General features: G+C 33.1%; 1 protein-coding gene across 1 annotated transcript in view; it reads left to right on the forward strand.

Moving 5' to 3' along the window:
- The window catches only part of LOC133172072 (DNA excision repair protein ERCC-6-like), a 38901-nt gene that overhangs the window by 3320 nt on the left and 15328 nt on the right, over positions 1–20253 (forward strand). Inside the window, exons 2-23 of the mRNA XM_061306882.1 lie at positions 2670–2830; positions 3658–3709; positions 4827–5119; positions 6535–6580; positions 6787–7043; positions 7207–7246; positions 7588–7829; positions 7947–7998; positions 10844–11100; positions 11288–11351; positions 11528–11754; positions 12029–12222; positions 12506–12631; positions 12828–12990; positions 13493–13618; positions 14452–14544; positions 14888–15054; positions 17432–17537; positions 17811–17929; positions 18098–18311; positions 18931–19044; positions 19327–19375. Coding sequence (XP_061162866.1) covers positions 2670–2830; positions 3658–3709; positions 4827–5119; positions 6535–6580; positions 6787–7043; positions 7207–7246; positions 7588–7829; positions 7947–7998; positions 10844–11100; positions 11288–11351; positions 11528–11754; positions 12029–12222; positions 12506–12631; positions 12828–12990; positions 13493–13618; positions 14452–14544; positions 14888–15054; positions 17432–17537; positions 17811–17929; positions 18098–18311; positions 18931–19044; positions 19327–19375 — 3162 coding nt within the window. The remainder of the gene's footprint in view (positions 1–2669; positions 2831–3657; positions 3710–4826; positions 5120–6534; positions 6581–6786; positions 7044–7206; positions 7247–7587; positions 7830–7946; positions 7999–10843; positions 11101–11287; positions 11352–11527; positions 11755–12028; positions 12223–12505; positions 12632–12827; positions 12991–13492; positions 13619–14451; positions 14545–14887; positions 15055–17431; positions 17538–17810; positions 17930–18097; positions 18312–18930; positions 19045–19326; positions 19376–20253) is intronic.

The raw sequence follows: 20253 nt of genomic DNA on the forward strand, positions 1-20253 counted from the left end.
TGGGGAACAGATTAGAACTCAATTTATGAGTTGATACTGAATACTAGACTAATTATTTTGTTGATCCTGATCTTCCTACTTCTCTTGCTTTAGGGCAACAATGCTTCATCTATCAGTGTATTTAAGGACATACGCAACGTAGTTTGAACTTTATTGTCTTTTTCCCTGGAGTTGAAGAGTTCCAAAACTTAAAGGAAATGTGTGCTACATTTTAATGTCTATATATGCTATTGTACACTTCTTCTAAAAGAAGTTTTAATAAACAAAACATCTAGAATATATGTTAAGTAATTTTTGTATATTTTTCTTTGAATTATACGGAAATTTTCATCAATTGATATCTTTTCAAAACCCCTGGTAATGTCTGCTGATTTTTTGTCTACGAACATCTGATGGCACTATAATCTTAAATTAAGAATATCTTGAAAAATTATCAGTAGGTAAGGTACACTGCGTATGTCCTTAACTTCTAAATTGTTGTATTATACTCAGGTGACCGTTAAGGCCCTTGGGCCTCTTGTTTTTCAAAATTGGCCCAGAATCCAAAGAACTAATCCAATATGTTCAGCATGAGTTTTTCTTTCCTAAGTATTTTTTGCAAGAAGCTAGATTGGGAAAAAATAGAGCAAACCTTGGAATAAGATTTTTTTAATGCTAATTGTTCCAATACCCCCCCCCCCCCCCAAAAAAAGGGCAGGAAAACCCTTGGTAGGCCAAAATTAAGATTCCATTATATTGTATATAGGGTTATATTTCACCCCAAGTTATTTTCACCCTATTACACTTGTAAACAATTTTGTCCTCTTTTGATTTGCTTTATAGACACGATTGTTTTGAAAAAAGATATTACTACCATGTTTTTGTTGAATTTGCCTTAGTTTTAAATTTTTTCTCACTGACGACTAGGGGAAAAAAATGGAAAAAAAAGAAATAATTTAAAAAAAAAAAAAAAAAAAAAACCAGAGTGAAAATTTTCCTGAATACAGTAACACAAAGAACAAGATTTGTTTGTTAAACTCATATTGACTCAAATGCAAGTCAAACTCCAAAGTCAAGATCAAGAGATAAAAAATGTTGGTACTCATAGAAAGGTCTTATCTGTGAAATATGAAAGCCTTAGCACCATCTGTTGAAAAGTTATGGTGAAGATTGAAGTTTTTCAAAAGTAAGTCAAACATCGAGTTAAAGAAATTAATGGTGCCCAAGGGAAGATCTTGTCACAAGAAATACACATATGAAATATGAAAGCCCTAGCATCAACTGTTCAAAAGTTATGGCCAAGGTAAAAGTTTTCCAAAAGTAGGTCAAACTCCAAGGTCAAGGACAAAAGGCCAAAATTGTTGGTACCCAAGGAAAGGTCTTGTCAAAAGAAAATAATGAACATGTGAAACATGAAAGACTTGGCAACAACCATTCAAAAGTTGCGGCCAAGGTTAAAATTTTCAAAAGTAGGTCAAACTCCAAGGTTAAAGTCATAGGGTCAGAATTGTTGATATCCAAGAGAAGGTCTTGTCACAAGGAATTATACACCTTTGAATATGAAAGCCCTAGGCCTAATACTATCCATTCAAAAGGTGGCTAAGGTTAAAATTTTTCAAAAGTGGGTCAAACGTCAAGGTCAAGAGGTAAAAAAAAATTTAAATGCAAGGAAAGGTCTTTTCACAAGGAATAAATATTTGAAGTATGAAAGCCCTAGCACCAACTGTTTAGAATTTATGGCTAAGGTTAAAGTTTGGTAAAATTTTGCAAAAGTGGATCAAACTCCAAGGTCAAGGTCAGGAGGTCAAATATGTTAGTATTCAAAGAAAGGTCTTGTTACAAGAAATACACGTGTGAAATTTGAAAGCCATAGCTCCAATCAAAAGTTATGGGCAAGGTTAAAGTTTTTGCAGACAGAGTTTACAGACAGGTAGACAGACAGATAGATTGATGGACATGGCAAAAACTAGATGCCTTTGAATCTTTGATTACGGGGCATAAAAAATCCAGATACTTACAAACTGTTCACAGCTTACTGTTCTATCTTAAGACAAATTATGTATTTATGAAGGAGATCAAATAATACATGTACTGTGGAATCATTAATACTTCATTGGAGTCAATGTTCGTGGGCAAGCAAAATTTTACTTTTTCACAAGGACATAATCATGATAATTTTGTGGGTTACTTGTTTATACAGTGGTTCAGTGAATCAATATGTTAACAATTAGTGTTTGTGGGGATGTAAATTCATGGGTAGGGGTGACCCACGAAATCCATGAACATTAGTCCCCCACGAACAATGATGATTCCACAGTATATAATACATATCATAGTTCTAAGGACAACTTTAGCTTATCATCTTACATATAGTTCTACACTCAAGAAACAGAAATTGAATACCCCACACAGAACAAATGTATCAAAGAGCAGCAGCTGTCATGTCATTTCATTGAGGGGCTCTGAGAAAAAAAAAATGATAAACTTGAAAATCATGTAGGTCTCTATTTCATATGGCCATATTTACATCCAATAAAAATATTAGTTGCTAAATATGGCTTTTGATAAAGGGTAAGGTTTTCTGCAAATGACATGTTCTGAAGCACCATTTATATAAAAATGGCAGACCTAAATTTGTATACAATTACTGGTACCTGAATTTAAACTTTATGCTATATTCCATCTTTCAGGTACGCTTGCACAATGTATTCAGGAGAAGTATTCCAGATTGATTCTCCAGTCAAAAGAGCTGGTTTCTCAGGGGAATGTTCACAAGGCCCTCCAACTGAACAAGACAGCTTATAGGCTGTGTCCCTCAGACAAATTACAGCGTAAAATTCAGCGTATGCAGGTAAACTGTCTCTGTATATCCACATTTGAAGAAAAAAAATTCTGAGTGATTATGAATTGTGAATCAGATGCTTTCAATATTTTCTACAGCTTGATAAATGTTTTTATTAAATACTTAATAATAAATACAGATAAATATGCAAAATGCCTGACGTCACCACAGCCATATCAGCTTCCAGGGCTGATATGGATCTGCAGGGCTGAAACACAGATGTATATACATATGTATATATATATATATATATATATATATATATATATATATATATATATATATATATATATATATATATATATATATATATATATATATATAAAATATTACTGTACACCCCTTGCAGACTTAACCTTGAATTACAGTACTTGTGATAATACACCCATTTTTCTGCGAAAAATCTTGTATTTAATTTGAAATTACTGTTATTTGATTTACGTGTAATACCGCAAGCTAGTTGATGATTATTTATTTGTGTTTGCACTTGAAAGTAGATGTGTGGTGTATATTATCATAATTATTACTAATTTTGTAATAAATGATAAAACATACCCTTCCATATCACATGCTGTATCAGCCCTTGGCCAATATCTACCCTCGGGCCTTCAGCCCTCTGGCTGGTATTGGTGTCTCGGGCTGATACAGGATGTGATATGGAAAAGTAAATTATTATTCTTTATATTTAAATAGCTCTTTCTCATCAAATAGTATATCAAGCTTTTTATATCTTTTAAGAATATTATCCCACTTTTATATTTATTAAAAATATTTCAGACTGGAAAGGAGTAAAAAAAAAAAGATATTTAATTTGATTTTCTAATTTTATTTTATAGGCATACATTGAGGAAATTTCCACTGACGTTACAAAAGGTGATGAAAAAAATGGTATGACAATTTCTAAATATAGCATATATTTATAACCATTATAGCAGTAGCTACATGCATATTTTTTTTTCTCTAAACTAACTGATTTAATATATAGAAGATATTCAGTGTTTTGTAGTTCGATATGGAAGTTATTTCACGAGTGGGCAGGATTTTTTTAAAATTTTCACAAGTGCGAAGCATGAGTGAGAATATCAAAAAATCCTGTCTCATGAGTGAAATAAATTCCATATCCAACTACAAATCATTAAATTTTCTATTAATTACATTTTCTTTGATTTTCTCTTTGCCTCTTTCTTTTTGTAACACAGTGTTATAGGCTGTGATGTCATAGTTAAGGGGTTGAGACATCATAGCTTAGAGATTGTGAGACTGAAAATATTGTAAACATGGATTTCAACAAGATATTTAGAGAAACTTTGGCAGTTTTTCTCTGTCAGGATGGTTTATTTACTCTATCTTATAACAGGCCAGGGAGAATTTTTTACAACATTCTTCTTGAAGGGAAGGAAAATCTCAAGTTTTGCCGCACTTCTGATATTCTGTCACACTGTGACAGAATCTGATTCTGATATCCTTTCAAACTGTAACAGAATATCACTTTTATTCAATAAATAAATTCAGTTTTTCAGTGTTGAAAATGTAATAAATGATATAATATGAAGAAGCAAAGTAAATATATAGAGTCAAACCAAGTTATCTCCATGGGGCCAAAAGAAGTGATATATGAGGATTTTAGATATTGAAGTTAAAATACTAGAGGCCCATGGACTATATTGCTCACCTGAACACTCTGGTTAGAGAAAGCAGAGAAGTTTAGAATTGAAAAGTCCAAAAAATGGATGGTTCCACCCTACCCCAAAGGGGGAGGGGGGGATGATGATTTGAATAAACTTGCTTCCATATTACCCAATTATATGATTAATCATGGCTAAACTGTTTAAGTAAAACAGGATTAGACTGATCAGAGCTTTTTTTTTCAATTTTAGCAAATTGAGAATACTTTTGCAATTTGGCTGTATAATCTTTAGGAATTTGATCATTCTCAATGTACTTTTTAAAAAATTTACATTCCAGTGTCATGAAATACAAATACATGTAATTGACTTTTGTTTAGAAGTCAACAGGACTCCATCTCTCAAAAATGAAAATGAAAGGACCTCGCCCAGCTCCTCAGTCATGGAAGGGTCACCCTCACAGATGGACAAAGTCGTGACAACCGTTTCCTCCCCCTCAGTCCCTGCAATGCAGAACTTGTCAGAGGAGGATCAGGTCCAGTATGCCATGTTGATATCAGAAGCTGGTAAAAAAGTGGAGGAGAAAAAAATACCACAGGCTCTTTATCTTAACAGAAAGGCCCTGAAGATTGCTTATAGTGATAAACTGCAGCGGAAAATTCAGCGTATGGAGGTAATACAGTAATATTTGCATTTCAAATATCCTTGTTCAAGATAAGACTACAAATGATAAAAAAAAACTTGATTTCTTCATAAAGCTATTGGTTCATTGAAATGCTTGGTTAAAAAAAAATCACTTGCTGGGTGGGAGTGAGAGACATAGAAAGCTAGAGAAGTGGGCGGGGCTTGAATAGAGCATGTGAATTTAAGGAATCATGAATATAAGGAATAATCTCAGTTTTTTGTTTTATGATGATGATCATGCAAATGTCTTGCATGTTAATTTTATGCATAAACATTGAATTGCTTGATGACATCATAAAACAAAAAAAAAGACAGTACTTCCTTAAATACAACTATGATAATAACGCAGCACTTTCGATTGTAATTTGAATCTGAAAGCTGGATTCTAGCTTAATATATATACATGTATATATATATATATATATATATATATATATATATATATATATATATATATATATATATATATATATATATATATATATATATATATATATATATACACAGTCAATTCTCGAATTATCGCCATTCGATTCATCGCCATTCTCGCAATACTGCCATGATTTTTCTAGAATGTTTTTCCTGCTATATAAAATTCTTTTTATAACGGCAAATTCGCATACCGTCATCCGCCACCCTGTTTATACAACAAACGTTCAATTCAAAGTGTCAATTATCTCAATATACCACCACAGGTGCATGTGGTCAGTGAAGCGACTAATTGGTTGTCGCTATCGACTAGATCACCATTAAAGCCAGAGAAGGTACATGTAATTAAATAATCAAATAAACAATAATTTTTAACATCAACTGTAATTATAAATTTTGTTTTCTGTTTAATAAAAATGATTTAATCCTGATTTCTCCACGAAAGCAGTTGTTGTAAAACTTGAGTTTGCCGACAACGATATTAGTTCAAATATCCCTACTTCATATAATATAAAATTTGCTTTAAAATAATGATACAGTATTAAATGTGGAAGTTTTAGCAACGACGATGCCATAAACAATAAAGATATTTCCAGGAATTCATTTTACATACTATCTGCAATTCATCACAACGATCGACACGGCATGTTTTTTACGTTCAGATTTACACAACATGTATATGTATTTATTTTATAATTGTGTATTTTGTTTTAAAACGAAATTATTGTAAGTAAAACAACTATTTGAAGCATTTACCAATTTTGAAATATGTTTTTATATAATGCTAAGAATATAAACGCTAAATGTTTTATTTCCCAGAACAGTAACTCTATTTCTTGTTTCCCCAAAAGGGGAAATTCAATTCATTGCCAAATTCGTTATACCGCCATGATTTCTAATTTACAAAAGGCGACAGTTTATCGAGAATTAACTGTATATATAATTTTAACTTCTTACATAATTTTATATTTTTAGTTGTATATCCAGCAGAACAACTTATCAGAACTTTCAGATAGTTTAGGTATGTTGCTATTTCTACCTTTTTTTTTATGGAATATACATGTACATGTAAAAAAAAAAAAAAACATCCAGAAAATTTTGAAAAATTTCATACATCTATTTACGTGTACATGCATGTAAGATAACCCCTTTTTCTCAAAAGATCATGCTTTTTTCTTGTTGTTCTTTGACTGCAGAACAGTTTTCTTCCCTTCTTATGATTATTAGAAAAAACCAGTGAGATGACAAATTCTGAAGAAAAACAAATTCCAACATCAGTGCAATCATCAGTGCCGAAAGTGATGGAAACATCAGATGAAAGCTCAAAAACAGAAGAGGAAGAGCAATCAAAATTTGCCAGACTAGTGTCAGAGGCCAAAGATTTGACCTCTAAAGGTCAAGTGAAGGAGGCTCTAGACTTGTACAAAGAAGCAGCAAAGATATGTCCAAGTGACAAACTTAGTCGTAAAATGGAGAGAATGGAGGTAAATATTGGGTATGGATTAATGAAGAAAAAGGAGACTGTTTAATGTTTTAAACTTCATTGATACAGTGTTAATGTCATATTAAATTGGTACCTTGAATTTGTAATAGAATTTTTATTCTTTTTAAATACATATACATGTATGTAAAACAATATTCTTGTAGGATTATTTAAGGCAGAATACAACTGCAAGTGATTCTTCAGGTAAGTCTATTGGTTTTCTACAAGAGAATTATATTTTTGAGCTTTTGAAAAGACTTTGGATATGATATACTGTATACCGGGTTATTTTCACCACTTGTTATTTCTGCCCTTTCACATTTGCAAACAATTTTGCCCCATTTTAAATTCGCCTAGCCACAGTTCTGTTTAAGAAATTATGCTGTGCTCTTTGAAAATAAAACGGGGGCGAAAGTTTCCCTGTATACAGTATTTAGGAATAAATAATTTTTTTCTCAACGTCAAAAACTGGGCAGTGAATTTTATTTAAAGTTATTAAAGCATTGCAATTTACATAACACAAAGTATCTCACAATCTTAAACAGAACCAAAGATCCCGAAGGAGACGGGAGAAATGGATGTAGCCATGGAAACAGCTGATTCATGCTCTACCAAAGGGGAAATAAGCCCAACAGATCCAGCAGCAGAGAACCAGTACACTAAGCTGGTATCTAGAGCTAAAGACCTCACTGAGAATGGACATGTGAAGGAAGCTTTATGTCTGTACAGACTCGCAGCTGAAATCAAGCCTAGCGATAAACTGACTCGAAAAATGCAGAGAATGGAGGTACAAGCAAATGTATTTATGTTAAAAAATTTTGTACGAGTACTGGAACTTACAGATCTATGTTCTGACACCAAATGAAATTCTGCATGTACATGTAATTGAAGCATGTTTTTTCAGGACTATCTGAAGCAGAATGGTATGTCTGTAGATGATGTACAGCCAAGTAAAGGTAAGAAAAGGAAACAAAAGTAATGCCAGCAAGCACAAAAAATAACACAGATTTAAGCACCTCAATGAAATTGGGGAGCTTATGTAATACCCTCAGCATCCCATATTAAAGTTTTTGGAGCAGTTTTCTTTTTAAGTACTTCTATGCCCTATATTGATCAGAGATGCATGGACAATACTTTTAGAATGTTTCAATGTACCAGTCCCGTTTAGATACAGCATTTTCAGCAAAAAAAATGACCAGGATAAAGTTTTTGGAGCAGGTAATATTTCCAAGTGACTATAATCTCTTTATTGTCCAGACTTGTATAGATGATACATCTAAGAATGCACTCTACCACATTTGCTTCAGATGCTGGATTTGACCTACTTTTTCCAGATGAGCAATCAGGGAAAAGTTTTTGGAGCAGGTCTGTTCTAAAGTAATATAAGCTCTAAGTTGACCAGACTTGCATGGATAATACATTTAAGGATGCACACTTAGATGCTGGATCTGACCTACATTTTCTGGATGATTGACTAGTTTAAAGCATTTTGAGCAGGTTCATGCCAAAGTGACTATAAGGCCTACCTGGACTAAACATATGTAGATGATGTTTGTTTTGAACATATTTTATTGACAATGTGTCAAAGGGATTGGACACAAGTTCTAAAAACTTAGATAGTCCTCTCCCATACATAAAATCTTAATAGCCATACAACATTTACAAAGATTTACAATTTTACAATATTATACATGAACATAGAAGAACAAAGACAATAGTTATTATTGCTAAGGAATATCAGTTGATATAATGTTGATTATAATGACGTCAATAACCATATTAAAATAGTTTTAAAAGGTAGTAAATACAAGTACATGTAAGTGTTAATTGAAACGACCAGTATCCTGAATAAATTTTTGAACAATACCAAATATTTTTTCATTTTCCTGCAAAGATAATGATTCATCTCCCCATAGCAGTTTATGCACATTTAACATTTTTACATTATTAATTACAAGTAATGCATTCTTTCTAAAAATACTTCCGAATCCCTCAATATGGAGATCGTCATTTCTTACTGTAGAGTTTAAATGGGTTTCTGTGAAGCATAATATGTCAAAGTCTTGTACTAAGTAAATCAACGAGTCTATTTTATTTCTAATACTTCTAATATTCAAGTGAATAATATCAAGGATTTCTCAAAGGATGGACCTGGGTTAGTCTCAATATCCCCAGATAAGAGGAGCTTAAAAAATAAGAGCAACTGGAAGAAGAAATTTATAAAAAGTTTGTATGAACCTATTTTTTTCAAATTGAATCCAAAAAATGTAACCACTTTATGGATGAAATAAAATAAATCGGCGATTTTAAAAACACTGAAAAAAGATCTTTTCATAATTAATAAGATGATGCATCAAGGGAAGCACACTAAACAGACTTGCTTTGTACGTATGCTGGATCTGACGTGTATTTTCTGGCCGAATGACCAGTTTAAGTTTTTAGGATAAGTCCATTCCTAATCAACTGCAGTCCTACCTGGACTAAAATTGCATAAATGTAGCATCTAGGGATGCACACTACTAGATTATTAGTTAGTGCATATTTCCCTCGTATACATGTAGTACATATAAGTTAATATCTCTCTAAGACATCTCTCTAAGATATTTAAGTTAATACCTCTCCATTCCTTAAAAGTAATGGAGCGGAAGCCCCAAAGGGACCAACAAAGCTCATTGCTTTTAGGGAATAGAGAGACACAAGGATATTAACCTACATAAAATCCACATTTTAATAAAATTTGTTAGGGTTAATGTACAAGTAGCGCTCCATTCCTTAAAAGTAATGGAGCCGAGGCCCCAAAGGGGCCTAGGCCCATTGCTTTTAAGGAATTGAGTGCTACGAGTATATTAACGTGCTTAAAATCCACTGTTTTATATGCTTGTAATTATTGTTTGTTAATATATAATAAAAAATATATATATGATATACCCAATAAATACATATTTAACATATTAGTAGTATTTAATATATATATAGAGAGAGAGAGAGAGAGAGTAAGGTGAGTAAAGTATCATAAAGAAATTTAAATCAGCCATCTATCAACAGCTTTGACAGCGTAGTGAGATGGGTGTCTGACTACCATGGTGAGGTTACTGGGATTGATTCTCAGCAATACCAATATGTTTTTTTTTGTTAATATGAAAATGAACTTAACGAAATTTTATAAGTTCTTTCCCCGGTAGAGGCACAGGAAGGAGAATTTGAACATAGCAAATATCATTTTCAATGTAATTTGCAATTCTCCATTCCTGAAAAATAATGGAGCACTCAAACAAAAGAGTGACGTCACAAGCGGATTTTAAGTACATTGTACATTTGGATAATTTGTAGTCAAATGTACTTGTGGTATTGCAGAGAATGTGTTGTAAAGTAATTTAGATACCTGTTTGACATTGGTCATTGTAGCTTGGTGTGGACAGTACCTGAATTAAATGTTGACATTGATCATTGTAGCTTGGTGTGGACAGTACCTGAATTAAATGTTGACATTGATCATTGTAGCTTGGTGTGGACAGTACCTGAATTAAATGAGTGGGTACCAGGTTCGATTCTCAGCAATGCCTTGCTTTTTCTTATAAAAATTTAACTTAAAAAAAAAATTCGAAGGCTTGGCAGCAATAGAGGTACTGAAGGGAGAACTTGTGCATAACTAAAAAAAACTCCATTCCCCATGTTACTTGAAAATAAATGCTCCATTCCCCAAAAATAAATGGGACTGTTCAAACAAATGTCACAAGTGGATTTTAATGCAGACATAAATTACTGTGTACCAGATACAATATTCAATATATGTTTTAGCAGCTGAGACAATAGAAAAGACGCCCACAGAAATGGAGTGTGAGCAAGGTGGTCAATCTACAGAAAATGTCCCTCCAAAATCAACAGACAGAGATGTTAATGATTTAAGTGAGGAGGACCAGGTACGATTTGCTACACTGGTGTCCAAAGCCAAGGAACAGACACTGCAGGGGAGGGCAGCCGAGGCTTTACAGTCTTATAAGCAAGCAGCAGAAATATGCCCCAGTAACAAACTACAGGGCAAAATCCAGAAGCTTGAGGTAATGTGAAATAGTGTGCCACTTACGAAATCAATTGGGAAAATTTTGATATGTTTGTACCTCTTATTTTACTGATAATTTACTTACATATATTGTCTTTTGTACATTAGGATTTTCAGGTAATACAGTGAATTTGTACTTGATAAACCACTGTTTTACTGTGTTTTATCTTTTTTTTTCATTTTAGACTTTTCTGAAAGAATCGCAGAAGTCAGATGTGGACAGAAATGTGAATGTTGTCAAAACTCCAAGTAAAATTTAAAATTTCTTACTTTTACATATGTATGTATTAAGTCAGAGTTTTAACTTTGGCTGAAATTTTTGATAAACATTTTGAATGTGCTTCATGAATATCAGTATTGATGACATCCAGTGTTTTAATGTCATTTAGTAATGTATTTGTTAATATATGTCCATCATTTGAGAGTGACAATTGTAAGGTTACTTACAGAGGGAACTCCAAAAAGGAGATCGTCCAGTAGCAGCCAATCAGGTGCCCCCTCTGTTGATCAGCAGAAGAAATATAATGATCTTGTAGTGAAGGCCAAAAAACTAGCGACAGATGGAAAGATCAGGGAGGCCTTGGAATGTAATAAGAAAGCTCTGGCTATTTGCTTCAGTGAAAAGCTTAAAAAAAGAATACAGAAAATGGAGGTAAAGGAAAAATTGGGACTCAGTTTCAATGAATAAAAAAGCTGAAGAAATAAGAGAAAATTGAAAATTTATCAGAAGAATGATCTAATTTTTCCATCTACTGGAATCTTGCTAATATTATTCCATATACAAAGTTTATGTAAATTTTAGTGCTATACAGACTTTGTCACTTTCAAATTCATTAATTAGTTCTCTTTAAATACATGTATGTAGGTCTTTCTTGAAGGCTTTCAGCTTGATATTTAAAAAAAAAAATAAAAATCTTGTTTTCTAGTCCTATCTTGCCAGTAATGATGATGAGGATGATGAAGAACCGAGTGAGAGCGGGGGAATGGTCCACATGGGGAATAGTTTCTACCTTTATAAAGACCTGGTTAAGAACCTTTATGCCCACCAGAAACAGGGAGTCATGTGGATGTGGGGGCTTCATCAGAAACGTAAAGGAGGGATTTTGGGAGACGATATGGGGTACGTGAATAGATACGTGTGTGTGTATGCACTGATCAATTGTGTAAAATTTTGTGCTTCAGACAAAGTGTCTCATTTCATTTTCAACCATTGTGTGTTTTTTTTTAAAATCAAGTGGAACTGTATGCACAGTTAAATGTTTTCTTGCACTTGATTTCTCTATACAGGATACAAATGGGTGTAAGATATGTACTTGTAAATCATTTGATATTTGAAAAGTTGAAAATATTTTGAAAAATTTATTCCTCCAAAATAATTATTCCTAAAACATCTGACATTGTAGATTGGGTAAGACAATTCAGGTGATAGCTTTTCTGTCTGGATTGTTTGACATGCAGAAAGTTCACTCAGTGATGATCGTGATGCCGGTGTCTGTAATAGGAAACTGGGATAAAGAATTGAAAAAATGGTAAATTTTAAAAAATAATTTATGAAGTCCCATAGTGGGAAGGTTTGTAGATAAGGACAGTTCGGAATAAATTCAGAAACGCATAATTTAATTTTAATGTTCAATCATGAAAGAATATCAATATTGTGTAATTTGTATTTGAATAAACTCATTCTTGGAATTTTTCATCTCTGGCCACATCTCCTTTCCAATCCAGGGCACCAGGTATTAAGGTGGAATCCTATCATGGATCAAAGAAAGAGAAAGAGCGATCTTTAGCAAAGATCAGACGAAAAGGAGGTATATTGTTGACTTCCTACGGATTGATTGTAACCAGCTGGGAAATGATGAGCCAGCAGGATGGGCGACCATTCAAATGGGTAAAACCTTAATTAAATTAAAAAGAGATTTCCTTCGAGATGGATGTTCAGATATGTAAATTTACTGTAAACCAACTTTTATTTGCGAGCAAGAAATATTCTTGAGTTTCGCGACCTTCTTTTACTCGCGAATATTTATCATCGTGAACTAATTATTTGCCTTTGTATTTATGTAGAATGTTACCTCAGTCACGAAAATTAGTAGTCACGGATGGATTCTTAACTGAAGAATCACGAATAAAAGATGTTGTGAATAATAGTTGGTTTACAGTACATGCACTGTATATCATGGTGAAGTAGAAAGATAATATACTGGGCAATGAGAAAGTCACTTTGATTAGGTGTATTTGTTTTTATTAATTATAAACAGTACTGATATATACACTGTACATATGGTTATGTTGTAATAAGTAAAGTTTTGATATCTCAGGTTTGAAAATGTTGTACTAAACATGGCGGCTGGCTTCAGATGTTTTTTTATTGAATGACTATTATTTTGCAGGATTACCTAATCCTTGATGAAGGTCACAAGATAAAAAATCCTACCAAAACAACAAAAGGGGTTCATCAGATCCCGGCCAGCCACAGAATCCTTCTGACCGGTACCCCCATACAGAATAATCTCAGGGTAAGTCAGATTTTCATGTACATGTACTGGATCAAACGACTTCTGGATTATCAATATCCAATAGTTACCTCATTGCATGCCACACAATCAAGTTCCTGTAGATAAGGTTGTTGAATGCTTGTTGGGTTGGTCAAATAACATAATTAATTTGGGATTGTTTTCGAAGCAACTGTGCCTGTTTCCAGTGGGCATTCATTGCTAGGAATGTAGGTTCTATTGCTAGGAATTTTGAAGTATGAGTGAAAATATCAAAAACCCTCTCTCACAAATGAAATAAATAGCATATCCAAGTACAAAACATTGAATTTTCAGTTTATTACATTTTCATTGATTTTTCTTTTGCCTCTGTTTATTTTGTAATGCATTGTCAGTTGGCTGTGATGTCATAGTTGAGTGGCTTTAAGACGTCATAGCTTAGCAATTGTGAGATTGAAAATTGTAAACATTGATTTTTACAACAATTTGGAGAGACTTTGTCCTCTGTAGTTTGTGTCAGGATGGTTTATTACTCTATCTTATAATGGAATTTTTCCTTATACATTGTGAAGGAAAGGAAAATTGAGGTCTTTGCCACACTTCTGAAACAAGAGACATTTGAAAAGTTCTGATTATGGTTTGATAAAATGTTAATGTTTGATGGAAGTTAATGATTTTGATATCATTGAAAAGTGCAGCAAAATATACACATTTTGTGACATCATTTTGTACTTTTGTGATGCAGTAACTTTGTAAATGATGTCAGAATTGTGTATGTTTAGTATACTGGACAGTCATGTTTTTGACCTCATGAGTACAAAAATATGTTGTTCCATTCTTTCTTTCTGAATCTTCAGGAGATGTGGTCCTTGTTTGACTTTGTACATCAAGGGACATTACTGGGAACAGCAAGGACCTTTAAGATGGAATTTGACACCCCAATAACCAGGGTATGTAAGAAGTACCATATATACTCGCCTATAAGTCATTTTTTTGGGGAGTTAAACTTTGGTCCAAAACCCTTTATCCGACTTACATGCGAGTTATAAAAAGATTGGTTTTTTAGCAAGTCAATCGCTCAAATTTAAGCTTAAAAAATACAACCGACTTATAGGTGAGTATATACGGTATATCAAGTTTTCCCCCTTCCTATCTGAATCTATCCCCTAGTTTCATCAAACAAAACTTATAAATGGACCTAAATTTTGATTTATACTTGTTGAGTGTATGAAAATATGAAATGATTTAGAAATGTAAGTTTAATGATGTCAGAAAGCTTTCCTTTCATTAAAGGCCAGGGAGAGAGATGCCACAGCCAATGAGAGAAGACTAGGTATGGAGATGGCAGAGAGCCTGAAGCAGATTATCTCCCCTTACTTTTTACGGAGAACGAAGGCCGAGGTTATAGACAAAGAGGAGAAGGATGAACTTGATGTGTCTTCGTCTGCAAAGAGTCTGAAGTAAGTGTTCAAATCTTCCACTAAGTGTGTGATGTCTATTTTAAAAACTGGAAGAAGAATTAAAAAATTGGATTGCTTATTTCTCATTGTGTATTTGATTAAGAATCTTCATTTTAGCTATGGCAAAGACTTAAAGTATGTAAACATGTTCACTTTTACATGTTCATCTTTCCCTTGTTTAGTTGTTTACATTTTATTAGCTAGTATTCAATATTTAAGCTTCAGTATTTTTCTGCAGCCAGAGACCAGAGTAGTGGCAATATATATGAACATGTATATGTATATAGTAGGGGTGGCAATCGAATGCAGAATTGCCAATCGGTTAACCGCAAGACGTTCCAACCGATTAATCGGTTAATCGTATCAAAAATTCTTGACGTATTTCATTATTGTATAAGTTCTACTCAAACAGACAGACTATAAAGATGTTACATGTAGTAATATTATGTTTATCAGAACAATATATATATTTTATTTAAAATTTAAAGCAAAAGAAATGAAAAAAGAAAAAAATAAGAAACTCATGAAACATGCCTGAAGAATCAGATACATTAAAAAAAATTTCAGAAGAGAGGTCCCAGAAGTTCAATCTGCATTTTCACATAATCAAAACTAAGTCTGAACTATCGCTTAATTTACAATGTTTGTTTAATAATATAATTTGATAGTAACTGCAAAAGATAGAGGGGTATGTTACACATTATAATCACTTCACGGTACTCAACAATCATTCAGTTAAAATTTATCATTAAAGAAACACTGGACTGGCTGGGTAGCAACATTGTATTTAAACAGCAATTAACATCTCGAAAGCTGACTAATTACCCCCACGATGTCAATTAGGAGAACCTTAATTATCTTCGGATCAGCCTAAGAAATGGATAGGTGAAAATGTTAAAATTTCATATATTTTGATTTATATGTTTTGATTGAATTTTCAGGATATTGTGTTCAAATTTACACATACCCGTATGTGATTTTTTTTCCGACTAACCAGTTACAGATTGTCTGACTGATTACCAATGTTCCAACCAAGTAACCGGTTAACCGATTACAAATTGACATCCCTAGTATATACATGTCAAGGAGAGTACTCTTTATTGGGAGACACCTATAGCATCATTTTGCCATTGTATTATTAAAATATTTTTGTTCTGGAGTTAACTAAACTTGTATGATTTCTTTTTTTCCTGTCAATTTTTCTCTTAGTTTAGTTACATATTCTTTCATTATGTTACAGATTTACACATCATAATTTTAAAAAAGCATTATCTATGAATGATTCAAATTTTACAATAAGTAAAATGTTAGCTGCAGATCTGTAGCTCGCTGATCTGAAAAAATTCAGATGGACAACCAGACCCATTGAAAAAATGTACCGGTATATTTATTGCGCACAAAAAAGAGCGCTGTTTCTCGATTTATTTCTCCGTATATTTTAGCTGCCATCTCAAAATATTACAAACCGTGTATTCCTAACATATATTTTCACTAATTCCACAATAAAACATTTCCCAATACCATTGTAAATAGCCCTTCTGGGTTTAAAATTGAGACCATTGAAAATTTTGCCTATCTATACTGCCATCAATTGATCCAACACACTTGGTACATGACTTGTACATACTGTTTTGTTGTGGAAGTAGTAAAATAATATGTTAGGAACACACGGTTAGTAATATTTTCATATACTAGTATACATGTACCTGAGAAATAAATCGAGAAACAGCGCTTTTTTTTTATGCGCAATAAATACACACTTTTTTCAATGGGTGGGACTTAAGCTCTCTGGTCGTCCATCCCATTTTTGTCAGACCAGCGAGCTACAGATCTGCAGCTAGTAACATGTATAATTATGAATCAAAGTTCGTGACATGCAATAAATGTACAATTTCCAGCACCATTACAAGAAAATTCACACTTATCCTGTTTCTAGCAAAGTGCAATTATGATTTGTTATAAATGTAATTCATTACATCCATTAGGTTCGTAATTTTTTTTAAAAATAACGGAATGAAAATCACTTCATTGTAAGCACAAATTCATTATAATCATGTTTGCTATAATCATGTTTTACTGTACCGGGTAACTATTTAGTATTGGATAATATATTCAGTAACTCAACACAGAGCATTGACTTCCTTGTACCTACCCCTTGGTTGATATATAGTTGAGTTTCAGTATCTCAGACATTGTAATTTCAAATACCATGGATATGTTGAAGTGAGTTGAAAGTCCCAAACACTTGTATTTAAACCTCATTGCATGTATCTTGAATCCTCAGATATTTTTCCCAACCCCATTGATTTGGGAATAACAAGGTTTGACTTTATCTTTACATGTACACTTGTACGTGGGCTTATTGTATTTTGTTTAGGATGCCATCAATGACCAGGAAGAACGACCTGATTTTGTGGCTGTTCTTGACCCCAGACCAACAGAGAATCTACAGTGACTTCCTGTCTCTGGATTCTGTTAAAGAGGTAATACTGCTAGAAGGAAAGAAAAAGGAAAGTATCTTTTACCTCTGATGGGTTTTATACTCTGTTGACATTACTTTATTGAGTGCACTTGTAAACTTCCCAGTTTAAGTCTCTTTTGCTGATCAGGTTAAGTGTTGTAAAGAATGCTATTTCACTCTTATGTCCATTACCGAAAATAGTGTTACATTAAAATTTATTAAAACTTTTAATGTACATTATATGATAAAACCTCTAATCACATTGATCAATGCATGTAACTATGCACATTTCCAGCTACTGATGACGAAGAAGTCTCCCTTGGTGGCTCTGACTGTCCTGAAGAAAATTTGTGACCACCCCCGTCTATTGTCTCGGAGAGCATGTGCACAGCTGGGACTAGACGGAGAGCACGCGTAAGTACTGATCACAAGGATTTACAGGAGAAGTGTATACAATGATAGAGAAGTACACATCTTATTACTCTGAATAATGATTTAGAACCTAAATATTTATGTAATACTTTATTTTAGTAACTTTGTATGAATCACATGAACACTTTTGCGTTGTCTGTATGTTTGTAGGTTAGATGACTCCGCCCTAGAGTCGGAGGAAGGACACCAGTGTGCGGCCAATGAAATCAAGAACATGCCAGACAATGTATTAATTCAGGAGTCAGGGAAACTGATCGTCATAATGGATTTACTTGACCAGATGAAGAGGGAGGGGCATCGCTGTCTCGTCTTCTCTCAGTCCAGGAAGATGCTGGACATCATTCAACAGCTGATCTCCAACAGGGTAAGGTCAAGGTCAGATTACTATAGGCTGTTCTAAGTGTCAATGTAATCTTCTTCATTTAAGTTTGTACTTGTCATTATGTGTTATAATTTTATTTTCTGTAGGAGCATATGGCTTTTAGAATATGTTCTTTTTATTTCTTTACTTGTAAATTGAGATTCAGTGAAACACCTTTATAGTGAAAAATACCTGGTTAAAGAGAATTCATTTCTTTGTGATAATGAAATTTTATCATCTGAGATAAAAATCTACTGAGATATCAATTTACCGTGATAAAAATCTACTGACTCAGAGATATCAATCTACTGAGAGATCAATTTACCATGGTTAAAATCTACTTAGATATCAATTTACCATGATAAAATTCTACTGAGATAAAAATCTGAGATATCAATCTACTGAGATGTCAATCTACTGAGATAAGAATCTACTGAGATATCAGTAGGGTATAACTAATTATGGATACAGTGAAGTGAGTTTGATTGTTGTTGTATCCATGTATTGATGTTAATGAAAGAGATAAATAAATAAAATTTATAGTATAAACTTGATTTACAATATGCTAGTTTCTTGTAATCTGTGAACACATGCATGTAATAGTAAGTTATGATTGTATCAGGGACACAAAGTCATGAGACTGGATGGCACCATTACTCAGCTGAGTGAGAGAGACAGAAGAATTGCCACTTTTCAGGAGGACATGAGTTACTCTGCATTTCTTCTTACAACACAGGTTATATGATACCCTGGTTTGACTTAACCCTTGCTTATTAGATAGAAATGGACATGTTCTTATCACCCTCATGTAACTCATAGATCAGATAATATTTCCAGTTTTTTAAAGCACACAAGTCATGTAATTTTCATGTGTTGTGAACTAACAGAAAGCATAAGAAGTCAGAAATGCATTCAATCATGGCAGATTTTTATTTTAAAATAGATTTCAATTCGTAAAGATTCTGTTCATATATATTTCCAGTACAGTTTAATCTACATTAAGTTTTTTTTACTGTAGGTGGGAGGTGTAGGTCTGACCTTGACAGCTGCAGATCGAGTCATCATTTGTGAGTAAATGATGGAAGCGAAATTAAGATCTCCATGTATTTAAGTACTCTCCATGTACAAGTCAAAATTAAGATCTACATGTATTTAAGTACTCTCCAAATACAAGTCAAAGTCAAAGTACAAGGGTTGTTGGGAAAGTTCGTGGACTTCTGTCATATCTTTTTTTATTTAACGTCATATGTTATCCAAATTTGGTAGAAATATTTTAACAATAAATTTAAACAATATGTTTTAAAATTTTCAAAAATATCATGATTTATTTAAAACTTATCCAGAATTAAAAACTGCAAATATTGGATCGCGGCGCAGGTGAAAATTTAGTAATTTACAAACAATACACTAAATAATGTCTGTAGTCATCTTCTCTGTAAAATGGAGCAAAAACGAAAAAATCCTAGATGGTTAAATTAAGAACTGTTATATCGATTCGTATTCCAAATTATGGCTTAATATTTTGCTTCGGTAAAAAGAAATCAATTTGAGAAGATAGGTAGTCCTCATTGAAAACGACAAAAACGATGACTTTATAGAACGTCACGGAGCAGCAGATAACGATGCAGTTTTGTGTTATACTCGGGGAAAATCCTGAATAAACGCTAAAAATGTTGGAGGAATCAGAAAATATGCCACATGCGAGTCGTGCATGTGTATGTGAATGGTAGAGGCGGTATTTGACTGACAGAGACTCTGTATCGGACGAGGACAATCTGTGAAGAAACGGTTTAAGTGTAAAAATCTGAACGAAAACTTTTAAAAATTGGGACGTCATGGAAAGACGTAGACGCTTCAGAGTTGCTGATCTTGTGAAAGCACAGTTAAGTGGTAAAAGAAATTAAACATTATAACAAAGGAAATTATAAAACGAGAACAATTGTTA

The sequence above is a fragment of the Saccostrea echinata genome, unplaced genomic scaffold, assembly GCF_033153115.1.
Source record: "Saccostrea echinata isolate AGI-Se365-2 ecotype Australia unplaced genomic scaffold, CSIRO_AGI_Sech_v1 ptg000054l, whole genome shotgun sequence".
Classification (NCBI taxonomy): Eukaryota; Metazoa; Mollusca; class Bivalvia; order Ostreida; family Ostreidae; genus Saccostrea; species Saccostrea echinata.